We start from the raw sequence: 26,147 nt of genomic DNA, 5'->3' as shown, positions 1-26,147 counted from the left end.
TGGACGGATTCCCCAACTGCATGGACGAAAGATGTAGTCACCAGCCTCCGCGCCTGGTGGAGCAATGCATGGAAGTATACCCTTCGTAGCGCTGCTGTCTGGATGGTGAAAGTAGAGTAGTGCATTGAGGCCTAAAACACGCTCCAACTCGCGGCGAACTGCGTCTTTGCTGAACCCTTTTAGCATTGATTCAGAGACGTATGGGTCCTTGAATTTTTTGCACCGGACGTTTGCTTGCTTTGGAAGGTGCTTGCCGCCGTTGCATCTAGCCACATAGTCCCCTATGACCTCACCCCCTTCGTGGACTTCATGGAGTCGGGCCAAGCAACGTTGGCAAAGCTCTTGGTCCTCTCCTGCTTCTGGTAGGCCACTCAAGATTTCCAATTCGCAGATGACTGCAGCCCTCAGAGTTTCGAGAAATTTCTTAGCCTCCTTTTCGTCTTCACGTAAGGGAAATGTGGGGTTCAGTAGTGACTCGTCATCGCGATCGCGGGGATTATATAGGCGCCTCTTGTCTTCGATGGCGTTCAAGATCGCCGTCGCCATCCGCCTCCCGCTGGTCGTGTCCTCGTCGAGGTCCTGCAGGTCGGTCTTGCCCCAGGTCGAAAGAATCGAAAGAGTCCCACCGGTAAACCTATACAGTGCGTGCACGCGGTGCAGGAAGCAATAGTTGTGGTTGATAGGAGGGGTAAGTAGTTCGTGTAGATACCCTTCTACGCAGAGACCGGTGAGATTCCCTAATGGGTCTTCGTGGGGGCTGCATGGAGAGCAAATATCATAATGCTGTCTAGAAAGTCGGGCATTGGTGAACCTTTGTTGATTCCAGCTCGGCACCCATGAGGGCCAGCTAGGATTTTGGCAGTAGAGGGACCCAAAGGAGAAGATATGTTGAAGGATGTCACTAAAGCCGCCTTCACGGGCACAGTTCGCCGCCGCGATGGTATACGTGGTGACCCAGTTCTTAGAATAATCCACGGGGCAGAGACGCGGCCCAATGGCCCAACGTCGAGTGATTTTGACGGGGCGCGCAATCCCGTAGAGAGAGAAGAGGCGATCACGTTTATCGCCACACTGAAGTCGATGGCATAGCCAGAGTAGTTCGAGTAAGTCACGACCTTGGTTTGTTACTCTAGTCATGACGCTCGCATCTGGTAGATTCTCGCCAATCTTGGCCGCGTGCCATTCGGTAAGTGGCTTGATAGGGCGGAGTTGCAGTAGCAGAGCCACGCCCATGACACGCGATGCGGACCACATAGCATGGAAACGTCTTTCGCCAGGGCGACTTCTTGCACGACCCATCGCCGCCTGAACCAGGGGCGGGACAGTAGCTGTAGAGCCCGGTTTCGGCGCGTTATAGTCTCCTCAGAGTCTTCTTCTTGCTTTCGTCCAGAGCCGGAAGCTTGCGGATGGAGGTTCAGCATGTTTGTCCTCGTTGCAAAGTCCTTAAGCCATGCAATTGTAGATTCAACCTCATCGGCCTCGTTCGCATCGCCAAGCCATACATAGACTTTCTCGGCGCACCCATAAATGCTCCCCATCAAGCTAACCTGCGGCCCCTTTTCCTCGTTGTCTTCTTGGTTGATGCAGATAGCGTCTATCCATAGATGGAGAGATTTCGCCCGTTTCCGGAGGTGGCGCAGCATGCTTTCGACGTTGGAGGTGACTTTCAGGACGCTCTCTCACAAAAGAGTTCGCGCGAGTGATCGGCATCGCCCCAGCAGTAGGATACTGCACGGTATTCTGGACGAGGGGCATCGGTATATGTCTGGTCCCACAACCTTCGATGAACGACGTGGGCTTGGAGAGGGTCGGCAAGATTCGCCGCTGGATGCAATACGAGAATGCGGATCTCGGTTTCCGCATCGATGGGGGAGTATGCATAAGAAGGGAGGGGTTTTTCCATGTTGCGGAAGAATGTTTCTAGTTAGGACGATTAGGAGTCAGTGCGATGAGCCTTGAGGTGGGGAGATGAGGGGTTTTCTGTTGGGGAGAGAGGTGCGACGTTGTGCAGAGTTCTGGGTGACCTTCCAAACTTGATGATAGTGCGGTACACGAATCGGAACAATTTCATTAGAGATACAAGGCTATCTCCACTCAAAGCTTCGATCTCGCCTTTTCGGCCTGTCTGTGCAGCTTCAAGGCTTCTCGGACACCCAGATCGATCATTACATCCTCAGAACCCCCTGCAAAGGTTAGCGTGCGTGATATGAAGAAGAAAAGAGCGACTTACCCGGAACGACAAAGCTAGGAACGCTGCGGTAGAACGCCTCAATCCTAGCTCCCTGCCCCGTTTTCGTGAGTCCAAGCCTGCCTGAATTAGCGCAGTGTTGCCGGACACAGGTATTGCAACACTCACCCTCCCATGATCTTCAAGCACTCCTCCGCAACATACTTGCAAACCATCCCCGCCTCGACCTTCAACAAAGCCGTCGTCCCGCCCAACAGCCTCGCTCCATCTTTATCGCTCAACTGTCCAAGCTCATAAACTACCTGCTCTGTCCACGCCTGCAGCGCCTCAACCTGCCTTCCCATATTACCGAACTTATTCCGCACCACCGGCTGCTCAATCAGCTTCTTATCAAATGCCTCCCGTTTTAGCGCCCACTGAAACGCATCGTGCATAGCGGTCCTGCACCCCCGAAGGCACTGGAAGGCAATCCATAGCCGCTCATGGTTGAAGTTCACCATCGTTTGGCGGAAGCCGTGGCCTTCCTTGCCAATAAGATATTCAACGGGTACCTTGACATCCTCAAAGGTGAGATAGGTAGTCGCAGCAAGCGGCCCCGCGATCACAGGTACAGGTCGCGTTTTGACACCCTCCGAGCGCGGTATCAGAAGCATAGAGATACCCTCCGCGCCCGGTCCACCAGTCCTTACAGCCGTCATAAAATAGTCGCTGAACATCCCATTCGTAATCCACTTTTTCTCCCCATTAACGACGTAGTGCTTCCCATCCTGCGTCTTCTCCGCCGTAGTCGTAAGATTCCGCACATCGCTCCCCGCACTGGGCTCCGTAACCGCAAGACAGATCCGCTTCTCTCCGCTCAGAATCTCCGGAAAAATCTTGTCTTGCAGCCATTTGCTCGCGAACTTGAGCAGCGGCGGCGCGCCGACGGTTAGCCCGATGAAGAGGGAGGCGATGCTGCCGCTGCGCGTGAGCTCGTCCCAGAGCACTAGGTCGTGGAAGCCGTCCCATTCTGCGGGCGCGATGTCCCCGATGATCGGGTAGTGCGCCCAGGATGGAGGGATGGAGTTGCCTGAGGCGATGGGGACGAGGAGGCCGGCTGCGGCGCAGGCGTGGTAGAGGGAGGGTGGGACGGCGCCGGCTTCTACCCATGAGTCGGTGTGGGGGGCGATGTGCTGGTGCTGGTTAGAGTGGAATTGAAGGAGCATGGCGCGGCAATGGGAATAGTGAAAGGCGTAAGATTAGCTGAAAGGGTGAAAATGCGATGGGATAAAAGGGCCCCAGATCTAAATTGAGGATAGAGGGACGCCGTCAAGCCCGGATTGGTGGAAAAGCCTACTTCGTCACACCACTTTCTCACAGCATCACGAAGCCTTCGATGGCTCTCTTTGTAGTATGGTGTAGGGCGTCCAGTGTACCTATTATTGAGTCAGTCTCGAGGAGCAATGCCACATGCGTGGTGCATACCAGCTCGGCTCTGCCCACGGAAGCGTGCTGCCGAAAGATGGAGATGTCATCTTGGCCTGAATTTGAACAAGTACACGGCGAGAGGTATGGTGAGGATAAATCGAGGGGTTTGAGCATCAATGTGCTCTTTATTAGGCGCCTCTACATGCTGAGTCGAGATGTTAGGGTCGGATGTTCGGGCTGCGTACGCAGGAGCCGAGGCAGCCCCGCTTTGGCGTGTCTCGCCCGTGCAAAGACAGTGAGAACGTCAGATGTCAGGCTCGAACTCGCGAGCAAAAGTTCACGCCATCCTTTGATTTAGAAGTCTTTAACTTTACGTCGCCATGAGGACCTTCCCAGCCTTACGGCCCTAGTGGAAATCAATGCACGACAAGCTACTAGCACAATTATTCAATCACCAAGAGACTTCGAGCATTTGACCAATCCACGTTAGCTACCATACGCATGGTGACTGCCTTGGACCGTTTTCTGAATGCATTGTATGGACCTGCTCAATCTAAAAGACAAAATGTGGGGTCATGTTCGACGCGCTTCTCGAAAGCCTAAAGTCCTTCCTATGCTCACTTTTGACCGATCAGAATTAGCCCGAATAGAGGAACATATTCACCGAGTATACAGAGTGGAGGCTCGATCAAAGGAGTGTACACGCGAGTTCTGAAAGCGAACGAGGGCCTGCCTTCGTCCATTTTCAACTAGGATGACATGCGGAGAATGGACGGGTATATTGAGGGTAAGAGAAGAGAATTGATTTATTTATTTTTCTCCTTTTAAGTCACCAACCTATAGAGGTTATGCTAACAACGCCTACGCACAAAAGGACTTAAAAAGAGGCTAATATATTAAGAGAAGAGAATAGGGTATTACAGAACTACGGCGAGGGGGCATAAGTTAACAGAAAAGAACGGTTCGGGCGTAGCCCACCGCGAACCATGGCACGAAGAAAATTCTACACCGAGCTACAATAATACCAGCACGAGTTGGAGTCCATTGGACGGCCTGAGGACCAGGAGGTACCGTTTCAGCACTCCATCTTGCGAATAGAAAGGTGCTTCAGTCTCAGGGGTCTCCACACTGGCCTCTAGTCGGAAGTACCCATCGGCACCTTGCCGAGTGTTCCCGAGCGTGGCTTTCTTCCGAATCTAGCCTGATGTTCCTGGGACTTGGCTGCGATCTTTTAGCTGACGCGCTATGCTCAAGCTTTCGAGCGCCCGTAAGCATGGGAAAGTCATGAACAGCATGGTATCGGATCGGGATGTTCGGCTCCGCATCAACTTGGACGAGAGTCATCCTTTTGCTCGCTTATCTAGTCCGTCTTTTCAGCACGCGTCATAATTGGCCGGCAATAAGAAGACATGACCCACGGTGAAGACGGAGGATGTAACGTAAACGTCTCGCGAATTCTTCCTAAAGTGATCCCTGCTGAATTTCCTGTCTCTCCTATCCCGGAAGGACGTGAAAGTCTCCCAAGAGGCGGATATTCCGCGCGTCGGCCACCCTGGTCTTCCCCTGTTAGTCACCGCTTCGGCCCCTCGTCGGCGCTATCCGCGGCTCGTGTTCGGGTTCTTCGAATTCAACGCCATTTAGCGCTTTTCTCGAAGATGCTCATGCTATCGATAACAGGCACGTTCTTCTTGCCACGCTCCATCACTTACTGAATGTACTATCCTGCCGACACACGAAGTGACGCTTGGCAGCTCTCTGTCCCCGATATCAGACCATATGGAGCCCACTCGTTGTAAATGCATTGGAAAAGGGGGCTAATGATTCGCTGGCTTAAACGGCGACTCGTGTTCTGACGGTGCTCGGCAGGTTCGACTTTTGGGACTTCTCACGAATCACGAAGGAGGGCGGTTTTTGCGGCATGGCGGTATGGACCGCGAGCCAGGATTAACCTGGGAAAGCGGAGTAATGCAAACCACTCGTTAGTGCGTTGCGCAAAAACCAGAACTGGCGAACCATCTCTGAGCAGCCCTGGACCCCAAACTCTCCGATGACCTCGCCTAGAGTAGAGTTTCGGCACTGCATGGCAATCTCGAGCCATACATCGAGGGCATGGACGTTAGCCGTCAAAGATGGGACTACGCGCCAGCAGCAAGGATGACGGGGATGACAAGATGAATGCGGAAGGCGACTTGGATAAGCCGCACCAAAAGATAAGGAGGGATACACATCATAAGCTTACCCCCCATTTCTGATCTCCATCGCGGCGATACACCGAACGGAACGGAAGGGGAATCTCTTTCCAGATGCGTTCTCCGCTCTTCTCCTGACCCCGCAGGGGCTCCAACGCAGGCAACGCTTCATCGTACCAACGAGGCCAGAATTTCGACTCATGACACTCCAAACCCATGCTGTTCCTTGCACCAAACCCATGGCCTTTGGAAAAAATTTCCTGATTGCCGCTGTCAGCGACCCGACGGCGCGGTCCCTAACCGCTAGTTTGTCGCCCGGTTGTTTTCTGCCCCTGCAATACGGCACGCCGACCGGGGTTGTCCTCCAGCGGTGACGATAACCTAGATGTCTTTAAGCGGGCGTCCCCAGAGACGGGGTTTGCTCTTGAGCAATGAGCAACTGTATTCCTCAAAAAAAAAAGAAAGAGCGTCACAAAACGCGAGCTATTTGGCTGGCGATATGGCGTCGGCGGAGTTGATCAAGCAGATGCTGCTGAATGCTCCGCCTGAAGATGAACCGCTTCCGCTCTCGAACCGAAAAGGCACCATCTACGGTGCTACGGTTCCTTTCTTGGTATGGGCATCGTATAGCACTGCATCCACTTTACTGACTACTGAACGCAGGTCATCTCTTGGGTAGCAGTGGGAATGCGACTGTGGGTGCGATTTGGCGTCATCCGTGAGCCGGGCTGGGATGATCTATTTGTGGTGCTCGCATCGGTATGTGGTATGTGTATACACTGATAAAGACTTCGACTTATACGACGTTCAGGTCCTCAATACCGCAGCGACTATATGCGTACTAGTGTGTAAGTCATGCTCAGCCAGCTCGACCAATAGAAGAAGCGCCTGACGTTGAAATCATAGCTATCGAATATGGACTGGGGCATCACTTTCTGTACCTCGAAATCCCAAAGATGACGATGTATATACATGTCTGTCCGCCTACGACGGTGGTGGCGCTCCGACTAACCCTCACAGCTTTTTTACATCGAAAACGCCACGTATATCACGCAAACCGCCCTCATCAAAATGTCCCTCCTCTTCCAATACTTGCGCATATTCAAAGCTGGAACGATGCGTTGGATATGCCTCTCGCTGCTGGTCATCATCGGACTATGGGGACTTACATATAGCTTCATGGCTTGGTTCCCGTGTTAGTACACTCCTCTGGATACGACGTCTCACGCTGACCGCTCTGCAGGTTTCCCCGTCAAAGCATATTGGGATCGATTGAATAATCCAAATGCCAAGTGCTACGGCTTCGGATTCTCGAATCAGGACGACTTTATCGGGCTGTTTGAGAGCCATACCGCCTTGAACATGGCGTTCGATGTTGCAGTTTTCTTGACGCCTACGGTGCTCTTCAGCAAGCCGAACCTAAGGAAGAAGAATCTTGTTGCGATGTCGGGTATCTTTATAATAGGCGCTGTGTAAGTGCTCAACGTTTTCACAACCTATTTTACCTCACGTCCTAGCCATCCTGCGTAGGACCTTGCCCTCGCAGAGTTTCTAGCTCCGATCATCACTAACCTAAACTCAGGGTTGTCTTCACGTCGATATGGCGCCTCTACACCATCGTTGCGAATCGCGCAGCAACACATCCCTACATCGACTTCACCTGGTTCCCACCCGTATCCATCATCCTCTCCTGTCTCGAGATCGACCTCGCTATCATATGCGCATCCATGCCCATCTTCTGGCCCGTCATCGAGAAATCGCTCACCGCCATCTTCGTCACGCGTGAAGTCCACATCACGGCCGAACACCGCCGGATCGACGACGACGACCGCGGCCTAGCATACGAGCTCGAGCACAACGCTGGGCTGGGCCGACAGCCCAGCGTGAAAAGCGATAGCGGGAACTCGAGAGAAAGTCTCACGCGACAGGTAACGCTTGCTGGAGGATTCGAGGATCATTATAAGGATCAGTATGTGCTGGCGCAGGTTGATCCGCTGGCGGGCGACAACGTACCCGGCGTGGGCGTCGAGACGAACGTGGATAGTCGGCCTAACAAGCCGAAGTGGAGAATATGATTCTTGTTATGATACCCAGGGATGGAAAAAAGTGGGTTCGGAGGCGTTTTGTGGGTTTGTTTTTCTAGAGGGCTGGTATTGGATGGAAAGGAGGTGGAGGTGGCTGTGCACGACCTGCGCAATTAAACCCCCGTGGGCAAAATCCTACGCCATTCTCCACCTCTACAGCAATGTCCATTTTTCTCGTACTGCTGACTGCTTAAAGTAATTCAACCGTGGAGCGCTGCAGCGCAAAGCAAAATCGCTCACCGGTATCGAACGACACGACTCTCTGCCTCGTTAGTTTTGATGGACGCGAGAATCCCTTAACGAAAAGTACGTGTTCGCGAGGGCGCAGTCTGCATCGCCGTCCTTGGGCTGGATCAGTTCCAACTCAGCTCTTTTCAGCTAGGTCTCTGAGGGTGTCGAATGGGATTGTTGCGCGCTTTGTGGAGGCTCACCGGTTCGTCCTCCACCCAGCAGAAACGTCGAGTTCGTGAGCTGTACTCCAGCTGATGCGTCGCACACAGCCATTTAGACAAAGCCGTAGCATGTTTGCTACCCAGGGCAGTGCGCGCCATGTCTAACTACAGCTTTTAATGCTGTGTCACGGGAGGACGGTGCGGGGTGCAGCGACGCACGAGCAATGGCAGGTCCCGCGGCACTATCCATCGGTTTCTTTCTGTGGGATACCTCGCTAACTTGGAATTTGAAGCTAGAGAGGAAGGATCCATTGAAGGATTTCTGTCCGGTGAGGAGCCTCAGGATTGTGGATACTTAGGTACCCTCACAGATCAGCCTTGCCTCTCGTCGCTTTCCTCGACATCCTCGTTCCTCCTACTACCCAATTCGTTCCCCCGTCCCCGACCACATGACAAACGGCAGTTCCTACGAACCGGCTATCCCGTTGTTCCGAATCCTACGCGCTCCTGCAAGCTACGCTCCCGAACGGGCTAGCGTAATGTCAGATTAGGCTTGGTGTGGCTGTACCGACTACACAGCCACGTGCTGATCTGCAGCACCTTACCAGACCGTCTCATGTTTAATATAAACCGCAGCCAATTGGCAGTCTCTCTAATTGAACCAGCCACATCTCGCAGCTTCGGCTACTGGACGCCCTGCGCGGTGTTTGGCACGATGGATTCAGAAGAAGGCAGCATCGTGGCAGTGGGATTGCGCCCAGCTGGACGGCGGCTTGGGTTTGCAGGCGGACTGACGCGGTGCTCGTTGTGCTTTGGGGTATTTAGGATGGGCAGTGGTTGCTATGTGGAATTACCTTCACGACCTCGTCTTCGTCTTCTTCTTTTTCGCCTTCTCACCTGAGGGTTGGTCGCAATGAAGTTCCCTACAATCGCTACTTTCTCCGCATTAGCATGCCTACAGTCTGTCTTCGCAACTCCCTTGCATAGGAGACAAGACAATCAGTCCGCGATATGGGACTTTGCACTGGTAAGTTCCCTCCAACAGCCACTGTGCAACGTCGTACTAACACTTACCTTAGCTTACACCCTCCCCGGACCTCCAATGGACACCCTGCTTCGAAGGCTTCACCTGCGCCATGCTCGAAGTCCCACTCGACTATGAAAATGAAGCAGCCGGCACCACCGGCATCGCTTTCATGAAATGGACCACCAACTCCACCAACAGTTCCTCCGCCCAGGACATCCTCATCAACCCCGGCGGCCCTGGTGCAAGCGGCGTCCAATTGCTGCGTCAGAACGTGCCCTTGTTTCAGGAGGTGTTCGGAACGGACAATAACATCGTTGGGTTTGACCCAAGGGCCGTCAACAACTCTGGCCCCAGCGTGTCTTGCTTCCCTGGCCAGCACAACACGGCGGCCTTGTACGACCCTGACTTCAGAAAGCCAGTCGATGCCAACGATACAAAGAGTATGGTGGAGACGTGGGCAAGAGCCGGCGCGTTCGGCGAGTGGTGCACTCATGTCCACTCTGGCGCGAATTCCAGCGCGAAGTACGTGAACACGCCGGCGACGGCGACGGATATGCTGCGGTACACGGAAGTGCTGGCGAAATCTAAAGGAGAAGACCCGAGCAAATCCCAGCTCTGGTACTACGGCGCATCGTACGGCACAGTCCTCGGGTCCACCTTCGCAGCTCTCTTCCCCGACCGCGTAGGCCGCATGATCCTCGACGGCGTCGTAGACGGCGAAGACTACTACCAAGCCAAATGGGAAGCCAACCTCCCCGACGCCGACGCCATCATCCGCTCCTTCTTCACCTTCTGCTACGACGCTGGCAAAGACCTGTGCCCCTTCTGGTCGGACTCCGCCTCAGCCATCGAAGCACGCTTCGATGCCATCGTCGAGAACATCAAGGCACACCCCATGATCGTCACAAACGCGTCGCACGTCGACTACCCCGTCATCGTAACATACACCGACTTCAAGCAGGTGCTGCTCGGCGTGCCATATATCCCGTTGTACTACTTCCCCATGATGGCGGAGGCCTTGGTGGCGCTGGAGCAAGGCGACGCATCCCTCGTCGCCGAAGCCGCGCGTGTAGGAACCCGAAATGACCGGTGCAACACCGACGTCGAGCTCGGCGATGTCGAGCCCCAGCTCTTCATCGCCTGCAACGACGGCGCAGGGCGCTTCAACCTCTCCGACTACGACGCCTGGGAGGACCACGTCGCGCTTCTCGTCGCGCAGTCGCAGTACCTCGGCGAAGGCTGGGCTCCTGGCGTCTCGGTGAACTGCCGCTCGTTGGATATCCGGCCGCCGGAGTCGCAGCTGTTTACGGGTCCACCCAGCGCGGATAACACTAGCACTCCTATTTTGTTCGCCAGCAACACTCTCGATCCCGTCACGCCGCACCGCGCGGCGGAGAAGATGAGCAAGCTGTTTGGAGGCTCCGGGCTGATTACGCAGGACGCGGTGGGGCATTGCACGGTGGATTCGCCGTCGCAGTGTGTTTTTGAGTATATGAGGCAGTATATTAAGGATGGGTCGTTGCCGCCGGAGGGGACGGTGTGTCAGCCCGATGAGGTGCCGTTTCAGAGCGATATGTTTGGTGGTTCGTCGAAGGCGAAGAGGGCGAAGAGGGCGCTGGGGAAGAGGCATATTTGGGAGATTGAACGATGGATTTCTTAGGGAGCGGTATTTCGCAGATGTTTTTGGGGTATGAGAGGGGCTTTCTTTCTTGCCGGCGAAGCATATATGGTCGCGTGTAATTGTAATTTTAGCTTTGAATTTCTTGAGCTGAGGATTAGTGCCCTGGAGGGGTCTCGCACCTTGATCTTTGCTTTGTGTCCTGGACGCGGTATCGAATATGACGCACTGAAGGCCCTTGCACGCCAACCCTAGTCTTGTGCGTTGTAATGATGCGTCAAACATGAGGCTGACGATTTTCGCACCGAGGAGTTCAGCACTTCGATTCTAGTCTTACGCCTTGTACACAGTATTGAATATGACGTCGATGAATAGTGCGCTGGAGGGTGTTCCACTTGGATCCCGATATTGTGCCTTATTGCAGTATCGTATATGACGCTGATAAACTGGACAGTCTGCGCAGCGCAGTCGTGAATTCGCTCGACTTCGTCATAAAGAAGATGCGAACTGGACAGTCTCTCACCTCGATCCTACCTTGTACGTACCCTGTTTCCTATGTGTCAAATATAAGCCTAACGGCGAGCGATGCCATGTTGACTGCGTCCTCGTGCCCACCAACAACTTTCGAGTCCCCGCTATGTCTGTCTATGAGCCAGTGCGTAGGGGCGTGCAACCACTCACCGATGCACAAACGACTCGCAGATGCGAAACTCATCAGAGCATGGCCCTTTTATTGGCTCAGTGGTAGTTGCGCTCAGTCCTGACTGTGCGCGGAGGCGGTTGTGCGTGAGTAGACGGACCAACACAGTCATTCGACGAGTCACACCTTGCCTATGACTTTCATCCTCAACCCACTTCAGATGACGCTTGGCATTGATATATAAAGCCGCGCAGCACAGCAGCGGATACTTCCTTCCTTCAACACAGTCGACATTCCAAACAAGCGAGCTACCATCTTCAACAACTATCTACTGCTTGAAATATCTTTCAAATTCTCTACCAGAACGACTTTCAACAAAACTTTACCGTCCCCGTACGCGATTCCTATCCCACGAAATGACTACTCCTCTTTACGCATCCGCTGCAGAGATCCTCAAAGACCCCCCGGTGGTCGATTCCGCGAAGGTTAATTGCGGGTACAGCGTCTGGGACCACCATGCCATAGACGCCGTTGCGACTATGGAACCTCCGACTGGCGAGTATCTGGAGTTTCTTACGTATCGGGAGCTTCAAGAGAAAGGAGAAAACACAGTCATCCACTATGACCACAAATACAAATTGAGCCTGCTGCGTGATGCTGAGCCTGCTGATAAAGTCAAAGAGAAGTGGAAGGAATACCAAACGATATTCAAGGCCAACCGTTTTCTGGAAAAGGTAACATTCGACAGCGTCGAATTGCGGAAGCGGCTCTCGCCGGCCGAGCTCGGAGTTCAATTGACGAGAATCTGCTTCATTGGACTAGGCTCTCTCGCGGGAGGCAAGGTGACGGCTTTTCGACAGCACTTTCTCGCTGCGGAGATCATCGCCGAAGTGCAGGAAGCTGTGAAAGGTCCAGGAGAATCGTATGTCCTCCTCGTTTCCGGGACAAGTTCTCCACTGAACGAATGCGCTAACGAAGCCCAGGAACACGAAGCCGAAGCTAGAAGTGACCTTCTTCGAGCCCACCTACACGAAGACAGACGAGAAGTGCATAGACAAGTTCTTCGACGAGACCGGATGCACCATCTACGTCACGCCCAGGTTCAACGCAGCTAAATCTTACGGCTCGATCGAAACCCTCATCGTCATGTTCAACCCGCTGCAGCCGTTCAGACAGATACTAGCCGATATCCTTCTTGGGGGGGATTATCTTAAGATCCCACGAGCCGTTATATGCACTCCGGGTGAGGAAAGTAAGAGCAGAGATGAAACGTCGACTCGAGTTCAAGAGTGGCTTTTCGGGTATAAGGAGAGAATAGTGGTCACTGGTCGCGAGCCAACAGAGCTTGGTCTGACGTGCCTCCATGTGAAGAAGTAGGCTCAGTGCTGGGCCTTTTCGGCAGGGGAAGCGATGGATGGGTCTTCGGTATTCACACTCGTTTGGCTAGGTATGCTTTCGTGTGAGGAAGTAGGCTCGGTGCTGGGTCTTTTCGGCAGGGGAAGCGATGAATGAGATTTCGGCAATGTTTCATACCATAGATAGATTAGCAAGGAAGGCGATGAATGGATGGGACTTCGGTAATGCTTGATTGATGCCTTAGATAGATCAGAATAAAACAACTACACTCTTTTGCGCAACTCTTCAAAAGGTCCTGCATGAAATCCCTCCGTTACATATTCTTCTCCCCCTTCAAATCCCTCCGCACCTCGCCGCATACACCCCTCCAACTCCCTATCTCACCCTCCGTCCGCCTTCTCCTCACAAAACTCCATCTCCTGATCTCGACAAACCACACCGCAGCCCAATACGCACTCTCCAGCGCTACACACACCCAAGCTACCCACGCAAAAGCCAGCACCCTCTCCCCCTTTTTCACGTACAGATTCACCGCTTGACCGATCCCACCGAGCATCTGCGCGATCGCCACGATGAGCGCTGTGAGGAGCAGGGCGGCCAGGAGGGCGAAAGTAGAGGCGAGCGAGGTGAAGAAGAGGTTGGCGTATACGAGGAGGTGGGAGCGCGGGAAGAAGATTGAGGGAAGTGTGAGGAGGAAGGAGATGCCGGCGCCAATCAGGCTGATGATCAAGAAGGCGAGGATAGTGCGGCGCAAGCTGCCGAGGCTGGAGTTGAGGGCGTCGAGGGAGTGGGAGAGCTCGGCGATCAAGGGGACGGAGATGTTAGTGGTGCCGATTACGATGGAAGATGGGATGGTAGCGCGAGAAACGTCTGGGCTTGCGTCAGTGCGTGGAAGAGTACCAAGATGGGTAAATGCGCGTACTTTTTGAAGCATCTGCGTAGCTCGGGCATGTATCCACCGCGATACCATCCTCGTTCCCGCCCGAGCCTTCTGCTATATCGCCTTCGCACACCCGGTTGAGGTATAGATAGTAGAAGTCTCTCACGCCGGCCTGGTCCACGATGGCTTCGATGACGTCGTTGACGGCAGTCTGAAGACCGTCGTCCACGGTGTCGGTCAGATTCCCCAGGAGCGGGCTGAGTGGGTTATCCGGGTTATTCGGATTGAGTGGGCTGGATGTTGAAAAGGGGTTGAGCGGATCCAGCGGGTTCGAAGAGGAAGAGGTGGTAGCAGAAGGGGTAGTGGAAGATGTCGCGGTGGCTGCTTCGAAGCGTATGATATCTTGGCCGACACGCGATACATTGAGCTGTGACACCAGTTATTTCTTCCCCGATTCTCATTCAGAATATTAGAGAACTTACGGCAAACATGTATTCTTCCTCCAGATAACCGGGGTTCCTTCCTGCCAGCACAATCAGGATACTAAATACGAAGCTCACCACAGCCAGCGCAAGTGGACAAATCGCCGAAACCCGATACTTGTGCATAGCTCTCTTCGGTGCCGTAGGCGGCGAAGGCAGTGTTTTGAAAGTGGATTGTCGTTGATCTCCTAAGTCGGGCTCCACAGATATTTTCTCATTGTAATGCGAAGGAAGACGGTCCATAGGCACGCCTTGAAGCAGGAGGATGCGTAAGCGGAGAAGGCAGAGCGAGGAGAATCGGGTTAAGCGAAGGGCCTTCGCTACGTGGAGTATACGAGAATAGAGCTCGCATTTGTAGAGGAGCGATAGGGATGACGTATGGTCCCGTCAACGAGCTGGGTGTTGCGGTAGAATTATAGGCTGCGCAGGTACATGGATGTTCGTGGCTTTGGATGGGCGAAGAAGCACAAGTGGGACGACAAGTTAAACGTAGGCCTCGGAACGCGGTCCCGGAAGCTGCGGTCCGACTACAGTAGATCGACCACCGCATATCGATTGCAGTCCCTGGAGCGCACATTCCACTAGTCTGAGGGGAAGACAGAGCACGCCTACCAATCGCACAATGTAGACATTGATGCGCTGTCCGCCAAGACCGAACGTTCACCAGGATCCCGCGGTAGGCTGAGACACTATCTGCTTCTCATCCCGACTAGCGGCGTCGCAGCACCTCGCTTTCGACCCAGTACAACGCAGACTAATCGCTCGTGTTTCCGTTTTCGGGGTTCGCTGGACACATGGGCGGACCGATTCAGGGCAATTAGGACGTCCTGGATGTCGGTCAATCAAAGCGCGAAAGGCGAGAGATACGACCTCGTACGCATCTAGCTGGAGGAGACTTTGCAAAGCGCATGCGGAGTTGATTCTATGGTTGTGAGCGGTGGTATTAACGACAACCGAGACGGACAGATTGGCCGTGAAGGACTGGCTTGCCGTAAAAGAACTTGGAACGGCTGTGACCGCGACTGCAGACGAGAAAGAAGATGTCTAGTGGGCAGGAACACGGAAGCCATGGTAAAATGGGTATCTATTAACGTCTAGAGAGGCATGTCTAGTATACAGGAAGTAGAGAGAGCTGATACAGTGGTCACAGGATCGTGCATAACCATGAAACCTAGTCATCCAAAATAAGAACTCTGCAGATTCTGCTCGAAGATTGGCATCTGATAGTCGGACTCTAAGCCACCCTGCTGGTTGTCAGTGCCTGCGCACCTTAGAGGACGGAATATGCGAATACCCAATTGAAAGAGCCGCCGAAGTCCATGGGCATGTCGCCCATCGGGAAGGGAGTATTTAGGTTTGCGTCGTCTCCCAGGCCAAAAAAGGACGGCGAAGCTATGACATCTCCAGTTCTGTTGGATGCGGGCAGTTGCGAGAAATACGCCAACGGGTCCGGCTGAGTAGGGCTTGGTGCAGTTACTATGATTGCGCATTAGCGAACGATGCCCCGGTCGATGTAAGAGGTATGCTAGAAGGTAGATACTGTCCTAGTACACGCACTATAGTGCTTCTAGGGAGATATACCAGGGGCTTTCTCACCTTGCGGAGTTTCCACGGGAGCACTTGCTTTACCGAGCACAAGCTTCACCGCGGCGGCAACCTTAGCGGCCTCCCGTGACTTCTCGCTTGCCGATATCCAAATAGAGTAGGCGCCCGTCAACGCTTCGACAATCTCTGCGCGCGTTGGCTGCCCAGTGGTGAATCGAACGCGATTGGTAATGCTGGGCTCTGACACTGGCAAAGGAGCAGCTAGGTCGCGATCGAGATCGAGCGTAAGCACAGTAGTAGCAAGCAAAAAGTCGTGATTGACCAGGGATGAAAGCCGCCAACTCACAGTCCACAGCCGCCACTGGATAGCCCAAAGTTTACCGCCAGGGCGAGACTCAGCATCGAGCAGTCTCTGGAACTCGAGGATCTCAAGAGCCGCATCGATACATGCGGATCGGGAGTATTCGTATCTGGGGTCTGTCCGTCCGAGAAGTAGATACGGCCGATGCAGCATGAGCTGTGCTTTAAGGAAGGTGAGGCCGAGATACAGCTTGCGCATCCCATCGGTGCTAGGAACACCATCACCAGACGCCAAATCGATATCTTTTGCCCTCGCGCCCTTCAAAGATATCGGGATGCTATCGTACAAGCTTCGTAGAGCAGAGTCGACTTCCAGTACTTCACGATACGGTGGCTGCTCCGTCGCGTTTGTAAGATCCATGATACGTGCAAAAATCAGCAGGACCCGATTGCGGATGACGGTATACAGCATCGCTGTTGACTCTGTATCCGGCCTCGAAGGAGGGAGCTCGGTCATCTTTTCATCTAGGTCGTCATCGGTCAAGTTCCTTGGCTCCTTTACATCGTGCATTGACGGCTGAATCATTCTTGGTAGGCCAATCTGCACCGAAGACATAAGGTCGAGCTGCACAATCATAGCCCATATTCTGCGCCTCATCTCGGCTTTGAATGGGGAGACGTTGGGAAATCTCGATGGTTCCCGGTGATAGCCCATCCGGAATGCTGTGCGTACAAGCATGCCAACGATGATCCATGTGCCAAACTGAGTATCTCGGGAGCGGAGATACTCAAGGACAAAATATGACAGGAACGTTTCAATCGTGTACGGGGGACATTTGGCGTAGTTCGCTAGAATGAGGCATTGGACGACCTTCTCGCGGTAGACGTCCATCTTCGCGGAGGAAAAAGTAATTTCCGTGGGGTCAGGAACGGGATAGTTTTGCTCCTCTAGGATGGACTGGAAGCGACACGCAATCGAGAAGACGCCATACAAGAGCCCAATCCACATGATGGGGGTCTGAGCAGGGTTCTCCCAGAACTGATCATACTCACGAAGGAAGGTCGGCCTATGGAGTAGCACTGGGAATGTTAGACGAGCACGTGCTCAACGCTTGAAGACCTACTTGGAGCCATGTCCATGAATGCATAATATCTGACGACAAGCTGATCTGCTTCAGATCTTGGCGGGAGGCTGGCAAGAATCTCTTGCTTCGTAGCATGTCTCTGGCGACCGAAGAGAAGATCAGGCCCGGGTATTTCGGCAAGGTTCTGAGCCTGCGATTTGGTGGGGATGTCGTCTAGATGTTCTTTCAGTTCCGCGATCTGTCTAGGAATTAGCACGTTTCGCTGCAGATCGGGCTCATAGATAGACTTGGACGTGGTTTAAGAGCCACGGACGTCGGGGACGGGGTACGCACGCCATCCAAGATACTTGTCCAGTGACCGCTGCTCGTGTAGCTGGTCTCATCGCTTTCCATTTTCATGCGGGCTGGAGTGCCGGGTATGTCGGCATCATCGGCACCTGCGGTCTCATTGCTCTCGTTTGCACGATAAGATGGAGCGGTGGCGGCGAATGGAGTCGGGCTGTGCGGATTTCCAATTTGTTTGGCATCCATAAGAGCAGTGACGAGCCTTTCCAGCTGGTTGATCCGGTCATGGACATTGTGAGATGCCTTGGCCTCGGCGGTTGCTGGCGCAAGGGGACTCCGGGCGTAGGTGCACGACAGCGACAATCCGCGATCCACGCAGGCTTTGCATGGTTGCCGTCGGTCGCATTTCAGCCTTAGTGGATATTAGCACGTGACTACTGGAGCGGAGGCTTCGGCTCACTTCCTGCGACGGCAGAGGGTGCACGAGAGAATCGGCTTGTCCCGCCGGCGGCTCGGGGGGATGAAGCGCTGTGACTGGGAATCAGAGCTCATCGGGGCGCTTTCATCGGATGGTGCGCAGCGGGAGGACCAAGAAGCGTGATAATGTCGGTGGCCTTTGATGCTGCCTGGAGCCTGCGCGGTGACGGAGAATGAGCGATTGTGCATCCGGGCTGCACTAGTCCCAAAACGGCAGAGCGACCGGCACGCAAAACGCCGACCCTCCCTTCTCACACAACCACAACCACGACGGGCGGCGGTGCACAGAAGCCATCTCCAGGCCACCGTGTTTCGCTGCACTATGCCATTCTTCTCCTATTTCAAACGCGCGTGCTGCTCCCCGTTTTCTATTCCCGGCATGCGGCGGTATCGTGTTGGCTGGCGGAGGGTCGGGTCACGGCCATCCGGAGGACGGAGCATTCAGCTCTCGCCACTCGTCCAATGCCCCTGTAGGAGGATTTCCTCCACGACAGCAGACGCCGACTCTCGTGATCGCATACGGAAAGCTTCCTTAAAATTCCTTTGGAGCCCATCATGTCCTCGACGATTCCTGTAGCTAGGCGCGCTCACCAGCACTCACTCTTATCGAGCTCATCCTTCGAAAGCCTACAAAATCTCTCTCCCGTACCGCGAGCTGCACTCGTATCCTTCTACAGAGCTACTGCGTAACCCAAAATGGAAGGCTCCGACGTCTCGGAAAAAGCCGCCGAAGCCCCGATGGGCAGCGGCCCTGACGACAACATCGTGGATTGGAACGGGCCAAACGATCTTGAAAATCCGCGTAATTGGAAGGCCAGCAAGAGATACCTGCACGCCATTCTCCTAAGCATGATCACTCTAAATGTGTAAGGGCCATTTCTAACCATGCATCACTCCGAGCGCTAACACCTCATGCGTCTAGCAACCTCGCTTCGACAATGTTCGCTCCCGGAGCGCCGCTGTTGATGAGAGACCTAAATAACACGTCAGAAACGATTGGTACGCTGACTGTATCCATCTACGTGCTTGGCTTCGCGCTGGGGCCTCTGGTTCTCTCGCCTCTCTCCGAAATGTACGGCCGACTCATCATCTACCAATCTACCAACTTCATTTTCCTCGCTTTCATGCTGGGGTGTGCTTTGAGCAAAGATATAACAGAGTTTCTTATCTTCCGTTTCATATCTGGATGCGCAGGCTCGGCACCCTTGACCATCGGAGGAGGTACTCTCGCGGATCTATTTCCACAAGAAGAGCGTGGTAAAATGATGGGCCTCTTTGCGCTAGGACCACTTCTTGGGCCGGTGATTGGGCCTATTGCTGGGGGATTTATTGCAGAGGATATCGGCTGGAGGTGGACGTTTTGGGTTCTACTCATCATTGTAAGTCACGACCTCCTATCCCTTGATACATCGGACTGATCCCACCAGTCTGGCGTTGTCAACGTCGTCGCCATCGTTTTCATGCGTGAGACGTACGCCCCAGTAATCCTGGCCCGCAAGACTACCCGTCTTCAAAAAGAGACTAAAAACCCTGCGCTGCGCTCGAAGCTTGACACAGGCATGCGGACCCATCACCTCCTCGCGCAATCGGTCCTACGGCCCTTGAAGTTATTGCTATTCTCACCAATCGTTTTACTCCTCAGCCTTTATGTCGCGTTCGCGTTCGGCCTCGTCTTCCTCCTCTTCACTACTTTCCCACTTGTTTTTAGTGAGCAATACGACTTCGGCGCTGGCGTTATCGGCCTCTCATATCTAGGTATGGGGGTCGGGTTCTTTTTGGGCCTTATCGTATTTGCTACGTTCAGCGACAAGATTCTCAAAGCAAAAGCAGCCAAAAATGAACGCCCGGAAGCACCAAGTACCCCATCACAAGGCGATGAGGAGAGCAAGCCTGAAGAGGAGAACGCCAGCGCGCCTCCGAAATACAAGCCGGAGCTAAGGCTTTTCCTGATGGCTTGCCTTGCTCCCGTACTCCCATTTGGATTCTTCTGGTACGGCTGGTCAGCTGAAGAGAAGGTGCACTGGATCGTTCCAATCCTCGCTACAGGACTTATAGGAGTAAGTCATCAAGACTATTAATATGTATATACACCTGCTAATGTCGCCTTTCCAGATTGGCCAACTCTTCATCATGATGCCAGTCCAGACCTATCTAATCGATGTTTTTGGAGACAGAGCAGCCGCTTCTGCTCTTGCTGCGAACACACTTCTTCGGTCGCTCTTCGGCTCTTTCCTACCATTAGCAGGTCCCCATCTATACGACGCCCTAGGCCTGGGATGGGGAAACAGCCTACTAGGCTTCATCGGCCTCGCGTTTATGCCTGTGCCTTACCTCTTCTACCACTACGGCGAGACGATCAGGACAAAACACCCTGTTCATCTGTAGAGTTGAACTTGCTGTGTTCCTTCATGTCGGCTTTCTTTTTTTCGCACTCGCGATGCCCGCTTCTCATTTGCATTTTATACACGGCACATCTCTTTTTGGTCTACTTTCTTAAGCTTCTCTACAAGCTAGAGTTAAGAGCATACACCCTACTAGCGCCATCTTAGGCCACTCGCGCGGTATCTCTTCGTTGGAACCGCGTTCTACCGTGGAAGCATTTTCAGCCTCACGCCACCTATAGCACTATTGTAATTCCTCTTCTCACTTTCCATATAATACATACACATTTTATTCGCGACTCCCCCACTCTCCGCTTGGTTTCCTATTCACATTCATTTTGGTTTTCGCGAGTCGCGCATCGGTGGATTCGGGGCCGATATCAGGTGAGCATCGCCCCGACTCACCACCAAGCCACCTCAACTTCCCTCGCCACCACGCCGATGCCGCGTCCACGGTCACGCTATGTTCCCGCTCCGCCTTTATACATGACGCAATGTAAACCCGGTCCGGGTTTATATGCCGCGGACGAGCAATCTCGGTATCTCGCATATTTACCGACTTAGGACCTCCGATGCCGGAAACCCGGTCTAGGCCATATTTCTCCACTCTACTGGTATACGATGTGCGGACTGCTTCCGATGCTGTGCTTGTTGCATACCGAGTATACGTCGTTGTGCGATGCGCTAGTGGTGCTGTGGAGTCTGCGCTGTGGAGAGTTGGATATGGACGACTCTTTGGACTACAGCACGGTTTCCTAGCCTCTTCGGCCCGGGTCCTTGGCTTGATTTGATCTTAGTCTGGCTGTGCTGTGGTTGCCTGGCTCTTCGGTGGCGCGACATGTTGGCACGGGGCAGGGCTGTCCTGCACGACGTCGGCGCTTTTGCCTTGGAAACTACCCTAGGCCATTGTCTGGAGCGACTTGTTCCGAATGGGGACTTCTTTAGAGCGAGCAGCTCGAGAAAGGCGCACCCGAGAAGGGCGACCGAGGAAGGACTAGGAACAGCACGGCGTTCCGAACATCATAGTGACGGCTCCTTTGACGCCTGAGCAACCGCATCTGCCGCTCATCACGGATAGCCACATACAATCGGGTTCTATGGATATGTGGTCCAATGTATGCGCTCTAAGTGCCGGGGGTCTTGCGGATGGGGTCCGTTTGCTGTATGCGTGGAGCTAGTCGATCTCATGCTACCCCGATGAATGGGCGAAGATTTTATAGCTGCGAACACCGGCGACACTGCTCTGTTCGTCGCACATTTGCTGTCGATGTACTTTTTTCCTTCCCCTGATGACCCTCGTCCTTACCTGGAACATCTAGTGCGCGCAGTAAATACAAACGAGAAATGGATTCTTAATCTGTCCGGAGGTCTTATTCATAACCTCGCATGCCTCCTTTTGTATCGGCATGCCGTTCCTGAAGCAAACATCCGACTTCGCGTATCCTGGCGCAAACCTTGCACAGCATCACTGACTTGAATCCGGCCTTTGCTCTTGGGCTGTCCTCGGTGCACTGTTCCTGCGTGCCAGGTGTGCCTGGTGTCGACGTCGGTGTCCCTTGAGCTTGCTCAAGGATAGAACGTCAAGATTGAGGATAATTCTCTAGACCAGACAGTCGCTGTGCCTGCATCACTCTTTTCGAGCGGGTCCAGAAACCCGTTTGTCAGAAAAAGTGTAGCCAATGCTTTTTTCGCGGAAACACGTTGCTGTAGAGGTCCATATAAATCCTAGCCACTCTATCTTTCCGGGCAAAGATCTTGCTAGCTCTGAATTAGCATGTCTTCAAATCATTACGAGAAGGAGATCACAATAGTAAGAGCTCCTGAGGACTTCAAGGCTGTCGAAGTCACGTGAACAAGATGATTATTAATGCATTCGTGGCTGAGGCGGGGAATTCAGCCAACCCCCAACAACGCGAACTGTCCCGAAGCGTCCGAAACCAGACCTCATCAACGCGCATCTAACACGCTGACAGTTGAATTCATCGGAAAGATCAAAAAAATATGGCGACAATGCAAGCTGCGAAGGAGAGTCGCTCAACGACATCTTGTACCGAATGCCAGCGCCGGAAACAAAAGGTATTCCCGAAGAATTTCGGACGCAACGTCCCGACCGTTCGTAGTCTGATCAGGTGACTAGTGCTCGCGCGAGTGGCCGTGTAATCATTGCCAAGCGAGAAAAGTGCCTCATTTGTGCCAGTTTGGGCAGAAGAAGGCTTCTCCTCCGGATTCTGCTCGGTATGTGGAATGCACGCGGCGCGACCTGCCTAGTCGTGCAATTAAGGCTAATAACGTCTAGGGAGAAGTCCAGTGAGCTCCGAGGGCAGAAGAGGAGCCTTCCTGAATCGACGGAGGCTACTGCTGCGTCCCAGGAGAATACCCAACAGGCTGAGGAGGAACCTGAAGATGGGTTGAGAATGTGGGGCTACATGCCTGGGCATGTTCATTACAATCTCACTTGTGCAGGTGCAGAGGTACGCTATGATCCCCTGACATTCCGCTTCCACACTGACTTGAAGAAGAGCCTGTGTCCAAAAGAAGCTGAAGACGCGGACAAATCCAATGAGGTCGACAAGGTCTTACCTGCGATCCCACCTAGGTCTATTACAGGTACGATAAAACAGATATTGCAGTGTCAGAAAAGCTAACCGATGCAGATGCAATCGTGAATCACTTCCTCACCGTCGTCAACTACCGGTATAACGCAATATATGCTCCGACATTTACAGATCACTATGTGCAATGGTGGTCGGATCGGGCCAACGGCAAGCGACTCTCTCCGGAGTTCACCTGTCTCCTGCTCAGAATCTGCGCCTATGCCGTGCAGTACCTCACTTCTCCACTTCGCAAAATGATGGAGTTCGAGCTAGCCTGCAACTCACAGGCATTGACAGAACGCTTCTCGAACGCGGCGGAGCAGCTTAGTACGACGTTCTCGCCTTCGACGTCCTGCATCGAAAGAGTCCAAGAGCAGTTCTTGAAGGGAGTCTGGCTGAAGTCGGAATCAAGGATTGTGGAATCGTGGCATGCGCTAGGCTGCACGATCCGCGAGGCTCAGGAGCTTGGTAATAGTACCCGAGGATTCCTCCGGGCGTACGCTAATACACTGATAGGAATCGACAAAGACCTTGGTACTGAAGGCCTGACCGAATTCGAGATCGAGATCAGAAGACGCTTGTGGACTTTGCTTTTCGTCTGGGACTGGTATGTCCTTGTTACCCTGGATCAAGGGCAGGCCTAACTTGGTACAGGCAAATGTCAGCATGGCTGGGACGTCCACATCTCATCGACCAGAAGGACTTATCCTTCGTCTTTCCAAATCTGCGACTCGATCAGTGTCCCACTCAGCCTAACCTGCTATCACCCTTCGCGCACATTGCGCTTCAAGCCCACCTTGCTCGGAGAGTGGTGCCACTGATGGGAGACATTCAAGTCATCAGCCAGCTCTCAGCCGAGCAGGTCATCGCTGTCCAAGAAGAGTGCCAAACGTTCATCGAGGACCTGCCTCCCGTCTTCAAAATGGACGACCCCGATCTCTCGCTGGACATTGAGCATCCGTACTACGTCTTCCAGCGGTTCCAGCTGCACGCTGTCATCTACATGACCATGCTGGATTTCCTAAAACCCTACTTATCGCGCGATCCCAAGAATCCCAAGACGCCGTACGATGAAGAATTACGAAAGACAGGCGTCGAGCTGGGGCTAAAGCTGCTGGAGGTAGCCCGATTAGTGTTCGACCACGAGTTCCCCATCAACGCCAAGTTCCACATGGTCGTCTTTTGCATCTTCGATACTGCGACCATACTCTGCTCGGCCATCATCCACGACACCGAGCACGTCCTGCCTCATCGCGACAGGGTTATGGATGCAGTCGAGAGCGCGCTCGATATGCTGCATCAGCTCAGCCTTACCACGAAAATCGGAGCCTCGTCGTATCACTTCCTGTTCAAGCTTGTCCAAGCGGCGCCCGTGCTATCGCGATACTCGCCGATCCGCAAGAGGCAGAGACGAGAGACTTCCATTTCCCCTCCAGACCCAACTACACCGGCAGTAGCACAAGCAGCACCAGCGTATATCGTTCCGCAAGCGGAACCTTCGACGAAAGTAGCGACCACCGCCATGGATCCGGTGCCGATTATGCCTACTACGGACGATCTGTCTTTCGACCTGGACCAGTTCCTCGCTCAGAATCCATTTGGAGGATCAAGCTCGGCGGCACTGGATATGGGTGGAATGGAGGTGATTTGGGATTGGGAGGAGTTGAATCTTGATCAATTTGGGCACCCGGACCCACCAGCTTAGAATTCGCGCGACGATTCAACCATAAATGACCATCTCTGGAGCCTTGTTCATGGAAGGAGGGGATTAGGCTGGAAGACGCTACGACCTCGTATTGATCTGTTTGCTTCGAGCGAAGCGTCTGAAGGGTTCAACCATCTTCCATGAAGTGAAGCAAGCACCGCTACAAGGCCTATAAGTATGCGACTCTTACGCTCGCATTCCAATCTTTCATAGATCGCTACTAAGTCTAGGCGCCTGAACCATGGCTTCCAGCAGGAGATACGCTATCATGCTCACCACCGCGGACGCAGACACCGCCAATTGGAGAGCGACGGGGAGACAGCTGTGCACCCATCCCGCCTATGCTACCGCATGTTCTCATCTTAACAGGCTGGTCACCCAAATGAACAATGCCATCCGCCAATGCGGCATTACGCCTCGCATGCACCTTGATACCAACCCGCACGTGCAGATCTCATGGCGCTCCTCAGTTACGGAAGACTGGGAAGATTGGGGCATAATGTGGATCGAAGAGTTGCATGCTCCAGTTCCCGACTTCATGGTCGCAGTTGCGGAAGTTCACGCGCGTCTTACAAGCAACGAGACAGACATGCAGTGTGCCCCACCGGCGCCGTCCTCCTGGACCGTTAGCGGCCGGTTTGGGAATAACAGCTCGGGCGGGGGCCAGGCGTCCGGGGCAGGACCGTCCCAGAGCAGAGGGCACGCCGATGCCGATGGCAGCGCACGCACGAACGACGTGCAGATGGGCGAAGCTACGGTGGAGGGTTCCCGGGAGCAAAGCGACCCCAGCACTACCCCGAAGAAGAAAGGCAAGAGCCCCATGTTCAAACGCCCAGGTGCAGGCGCGCATCCAACGAAACCCAATCCCAAACTCGACACCGCAGGCTCTCCTCGACGCTGGACGGAAAAGTTCTTAAAGCGATTCGGCTCAAAGCGTAGCCTCGCGCCCCAAGCATCCCAGGGACAAGCACCGCTCGCTACAAACGGCGCCGCCAGCGCGCAAGTTGGCTCCGCGCCCGGGGCTTCGCGAAGTGGAGACGGAAGCGGATTCTTCCAACATCACGCCCAGCACCCCGACGCGCAGAGCTTGCTCGTTGACGCTACCTTGCGGGAGATCCGAGGCTTGGACGATATGGGGCGGTCGTTGCGCGGGCAGGATCGTGCTGTGTATGAGAGCGCCAGCGAGGAGGAGAAGAGCGCGGCTGCTGAGGCGTTTGGGGCGGAGATGTCAGATGATGACGAGGGCTAGGGAACGGGCCGGGAGATGCGAATCGGGGAGGCTGTTTTGCGACCCGGGATGGCTTTTGGGGCTCGGGTTGGATAGAGGCGTTGGGAAGACGGCGGTGTCGAGTGAAGGTGGAATGGGATTAGAGAAATTGCATCTTAATCAGTTCGCGCACCCAGAGCTGCTAGCGTAGAATTTATGTCAGCGGTGAAAAAGCTCCTTGTTCTACCCCTGTTTTAAGTATCTAGGGGGTATACTCCCCCTCTGTTAATATATATGTTAGAGAG

The 26,147-nt window shown here is 53.8% G+C and overlaps 10 protein-coding genes across 10 annotated transcripts; 6 read left to right on the top strand and 4 right to left on the bottom strand.

The window, feature by feature from the left end:
- Positions 1-37: 37 nt before the first annotated feature.
- Positions 38-1,903, bottom strand: BU26DRAFT_574017 (uncharacterized protein; the record flags this gene model as incomplete). Its single annotated transcript, XM_033834322.1, has 3 exons — positions 38-98; positions 149-1,328; positions 1,684-1,903. The coding sequence occupies 3 exons, from the start codon at positions 1,901-1,903 to the stop codon at positions 38-40; spliced, it is 1,461 nt and encodes a 486-aa protein (XP_033691130.1).
- Positions 1,904-2,059: 156 nt separating this feature from the next.
- BU26DRAFT_472142 (acyl-CoA dehydrogenase-like protein) lies at positions 2,060-3,817 on the bottom strand. The gene is made up of 5 exons (XM_033825412.1): positions 3,653-3,817; positions 3,525-3,603; positions 2,357-3,360; positions 2,231-2,307; positions 2,060-2,183 (listed from the first exon to the last, which is right to left on the bottom strand). The coding sequence occupies exons 1-5, from the start codon at positions 3,700-3,702 to the stop codon at positions 2,095-2,097; spliced, it is 1,299 nt and encodes a 432-aa protein (XP_033691129.1). The 5' UTR covers positions 3,703-3,817; the 3' UTR covers positions 2,060-2,094.
- Positions 3,818-6,310: 2,493 nt separating this feature from the next.
- On the top strand, positions 6,311-7,973 carry BU26DRAFT_536411 (uncharacterized protein; the record flags this gene model as incomplete). The annotated part of the gene is made up of 7 exons (XM_033831348.1): positions 6,311-6,397; positions 6,448-6,543; positions 6,596-6,632; positions 6,691-6,758; positions 6,805-6,979; positions 7,028-7,256; positions 7,367-7,973. The coding sequence occupies 7 exons, from the start codon at positions 6,311-6,313 to the stop codon at positions 7,857-7,859; spliced, it is 1,185 nt and encodes a 394-aa protein (XP_033691128.1). The 3' UTR covers positions 7,860-7,973.
- Positions 7,974-9,069: 1,096 nt separating this feature from the next.
- On the top strand, positions 9,070-11,142 carry BU26DRAFT_444669 (uncharacterized protein). The gene is made up of 2 exons (XM_033824573.1): positions 9,070-9,287; positions 9,340-11,142. The coding sequence occupies exons 1-2, from the start codon at positions 9,174-9,176 to the stop codon at positions 10,945-10,947; spliced, it is 1,722 nt and encodes a 573-aa protein (XP_033691127.1). The 5' UTR covers positions 9,070-9,173; the 3' UTR covers positions 10,948-11,142.
- Positions 11,143-11,961: 819 nt separating this feature from the next.
- On the top strand, positions 11,962-12,660 carry BU26DRAFT_574015 (uncharacterized protein; the record flags this gene model as incomplete). Its single annotated transcript, XM_033834321.1, has 1 exon — positions 11,962-12,660. The coding sequence occupies one exon, from the start codon at positions 11,962-11,964 to the stop codon at positions 12,658-12,660; it is 699 nt and encodes a 232-aa protein (XP_033691126.1).
- Positions 12,661-13,214: 554 nt separating this feature from the next.
- Positions 13,215-14,565, bottom strand: BU26DRAFT_545543 (uncharacterized protein; the record flags this gene model as incomplete). Its single annotated transcript, XM_033831790.1, has 3 exons — positions 14,264-14,565; positions 13,824-14,208; positions 13,215-13,771 (listed from the first exon to the last, which is right to left on the bottom strand). Exons 1-3 carry the CDS (start codon positions 14,504-14,506, stop codon positions 13,215-13,217), a joined length of 1,185 nt encoding a protein of 394 aa, XP_033691125.1. The 5' UTR covers positions 14,507-14,565.
- A 768-nt stretch (positions 14,566-15,333) lies between these two features.
- On the bottom strand, positions 15,334-18,250 carry BU26DRAFT_512985 (uncharacterized protein). Its single transcript, XM_033827518.1, has 6 exons — positions 17,939-18,250; positions 17,527-17,890; positions 17,233-17,431; positions 15,860-17,188; positions 15,558-15,739; positions 15,334-15,507 (listed from the first exon to the last, which is right to left on the bottom strand). Exons 1-6 carry the CDS (start codon positions 18,142-18,144, stop codon positions 15,439-15,441), a joined length of 2,349 nt encoding a protein of 782 aa, XP_033691124.1. The 5' UTR covers positions 18,145-18,250; the 3' UTR covers positions 15,334-15,438.
- An 82-nt stretch (positions 18,251-18,332) lies between these two features.
- On the top strand, positions 18,333-20,483 carry BU26DRAFT_14551 (MFS general substrate transporter). The gene is made up of 4 exons (XM_033819894.1): positions 18,333-18,821; positions 18,878-19,334; positions 19,383-20,012; positions 20,068-20,483. The coding sequence occupies exons 1-4, from the start codon at positions 18,652-18,654 to the stop codon at positions 20,338-20,340; spliced, it is 1,530 nt and encodes a 509-aa protein (XP_033691123.1). The 5' UTR covers positions 18,333-18,651; the 3' UTR covers positions 20,341-20,483.
- A 1,592-nt stretch (positions 20,484-22,075) lies between these two features.
- Positions 22,076-24,756, top strand: BU26DRAFT_14554 (uncharacterized protein). Its single transcript, XM_033819895.1, has 7 exons — positions 22,076-22,412; positions 22,474-22,571; positions 22,633-22,807; positions 22,856-22,943; positions 22,991-23,398; positions 23,447-23,537; positions 23,585-24,756. Exons 1-7 carry the CDS (start codon positions 22,338-22,340, stop codon positions 24,633-24,635), a joined length of 1,986 nt encoding a protein of 661 aa, XP_033691122.1. The 5' UTR covers positions 22,076-22,337; the 3' UTR covers positions 24,636-24,756.
- A 120-nt stretch (positions 24,757-24,876) lies between these two features.
- Positions 24,877-25,884, top strand: BU26DRAFT_557592 (uncharacterized protein; the record flags this gene model as incomplete). Its single annotated transcript, XM_033832476.1, has 1 exon — positions 24,877-25,884. One exon carries the CDS (start codon positions 24,877-24,879, stop codon positions 25,882-25,884), a length of 1,008 nt encoding a protein of 335 aa, XP_033691121.1.
- Positions 25,885-26,147: the final 263 nt, after the last annotated feature.

Source organism: Trematosphaeria pertusa, assembly GCF_010094035.1.
Source record: "Trematosphaeria pertusa strain CBS 122368 unplaced genomic scaffold BU26scaffold_1, whole genome shotgun sequence".
In the NCBI taxonomy this organism is placed as follows: domain Eukaryota; kingdom Fungi; phylum Ascomycota; class Dothideomycetes; order Pleosporales; family Trematosphaeriaceae; genus Trematosphaeria; species Trematosphaeria pertusa.
This window is presented reverse-complemented; position numbering and strand designations above follow the sequence as displayed.

What these genes read in the sequence shown, in the direction of transcription:
- BU26DRAFT_472142 (XM_033825412.1), bottom strand. Translation starts at nt 3,702, where the DNA reads ATGACATCTCCATCTTTCGGCAGCACGCTTCCGTGGGCAGAGCCGAGC. An exon ending in CCGTGGGCAGAGCCGAGCTG is followed by an intron (nt 3,604 to 3,652) that starts GTATGCACCACG and finishes ACTCAATAATAG; the next exon opens with GTACACTGGACGCCCTACAC. An exon ending in TGAGAAAGTGGTGTGACGAA is followed by an intron (nt 3,361 to 3,524) that starts GTAGGCTTTTCC and finishes AACCAGCACCAG; the next exon opens with CACATCGCCCCCCACACCGA.
- BU26DRAFT_444669 (XM_033824573.1), top strand. Translation starts at nt 9,174, where the DNA reads ATGAAGTTCCCTACAATCGCTACTTTCTCCGCATTAGCATGCCTACAG. An exon ending in CGATATGGGACTTTGCACTG is followed by an intron (nt 9,288 to 9,339) that starts GTAAGTTCCCTC and finishes CACTTACCTTAG; the next exon opens with CTTACACCCTCCCCGGACCT.
- BU26DRAFT_512985 (XM_033827518.1), bottom strand. Translation starts at nt 18,144, where the DNA reads ATGCACAATCGCTCATTCTCCGTCACCGCGCAGGCTCCAGGCAGCATC. An exon ending in ACCCTCTGCCGTCGCAGGAA is followed by an intron (nt 17,891 to 17,938) that starts GTGAGCCGAAGC and finishes ATATCCACTAAG; the next exon opens with GCTGAAATGCGACCGACGGC. An exon ending in ATTCATGGACATGGCTCCAA is followed by an intron (nt 17,189 to 17,232) that starts GTAGGTCTTCAA and finishes TAACATTCCCAG; the next exon opens with TGCTACTCCATAGGCCGACC.
- BU26DRAFT_14551 (XM_033819894.1), top strand. Translation starts at nt 18,652, where the DNA reads ATGGAAGGCTCCGACGTCTCGGAAAAAGCCGCCGAAGCCCCGATGGGC. An exon ending in AGCATGATCACTCTAAATGT is followed by an intron (nt 18,822 to 18,877) that starts GTAAGGGCCATT and finishes TCATGCGTCTAG; the next exon opens with CAACCTCGCTTCGACAATGT. An exon ending in TCGCTACAGGACTTATAGGA is followed by an intron (nt 20,013 to 20,067) that starts GTAAGTCATCAA and finishes TCGCCTTTCCAG; the next exon opens with ATTGGCCAACTCTTCATCAT.
- BU26DRAFT_14554 (XM_033819895.1), top strand. Translation starts at nt 22,338, where the DNA reads ATGGCGACAATGCAAGCTGCGAAGGAGAGTCGCTCAACGACATCTTGT. An exon ending in GCCAGCGCCGGAAACAAAAG is followed by an intron (nt 22,413 to 22,473) that starts GTATTCCCGAAG and finishes TCAGGTGACTAG; the next exon opens with TGCTCGCGCGAGTGGCCGTG. An exon ending in CCCACCTAGGTCTATTACAG is followed by an intron (nt 22,944 to 22,990) that starts GTACGATAAAAC and finishes TAACCGATGCAG; the next exon opens with ATGCAATCGTGAATCACTTC.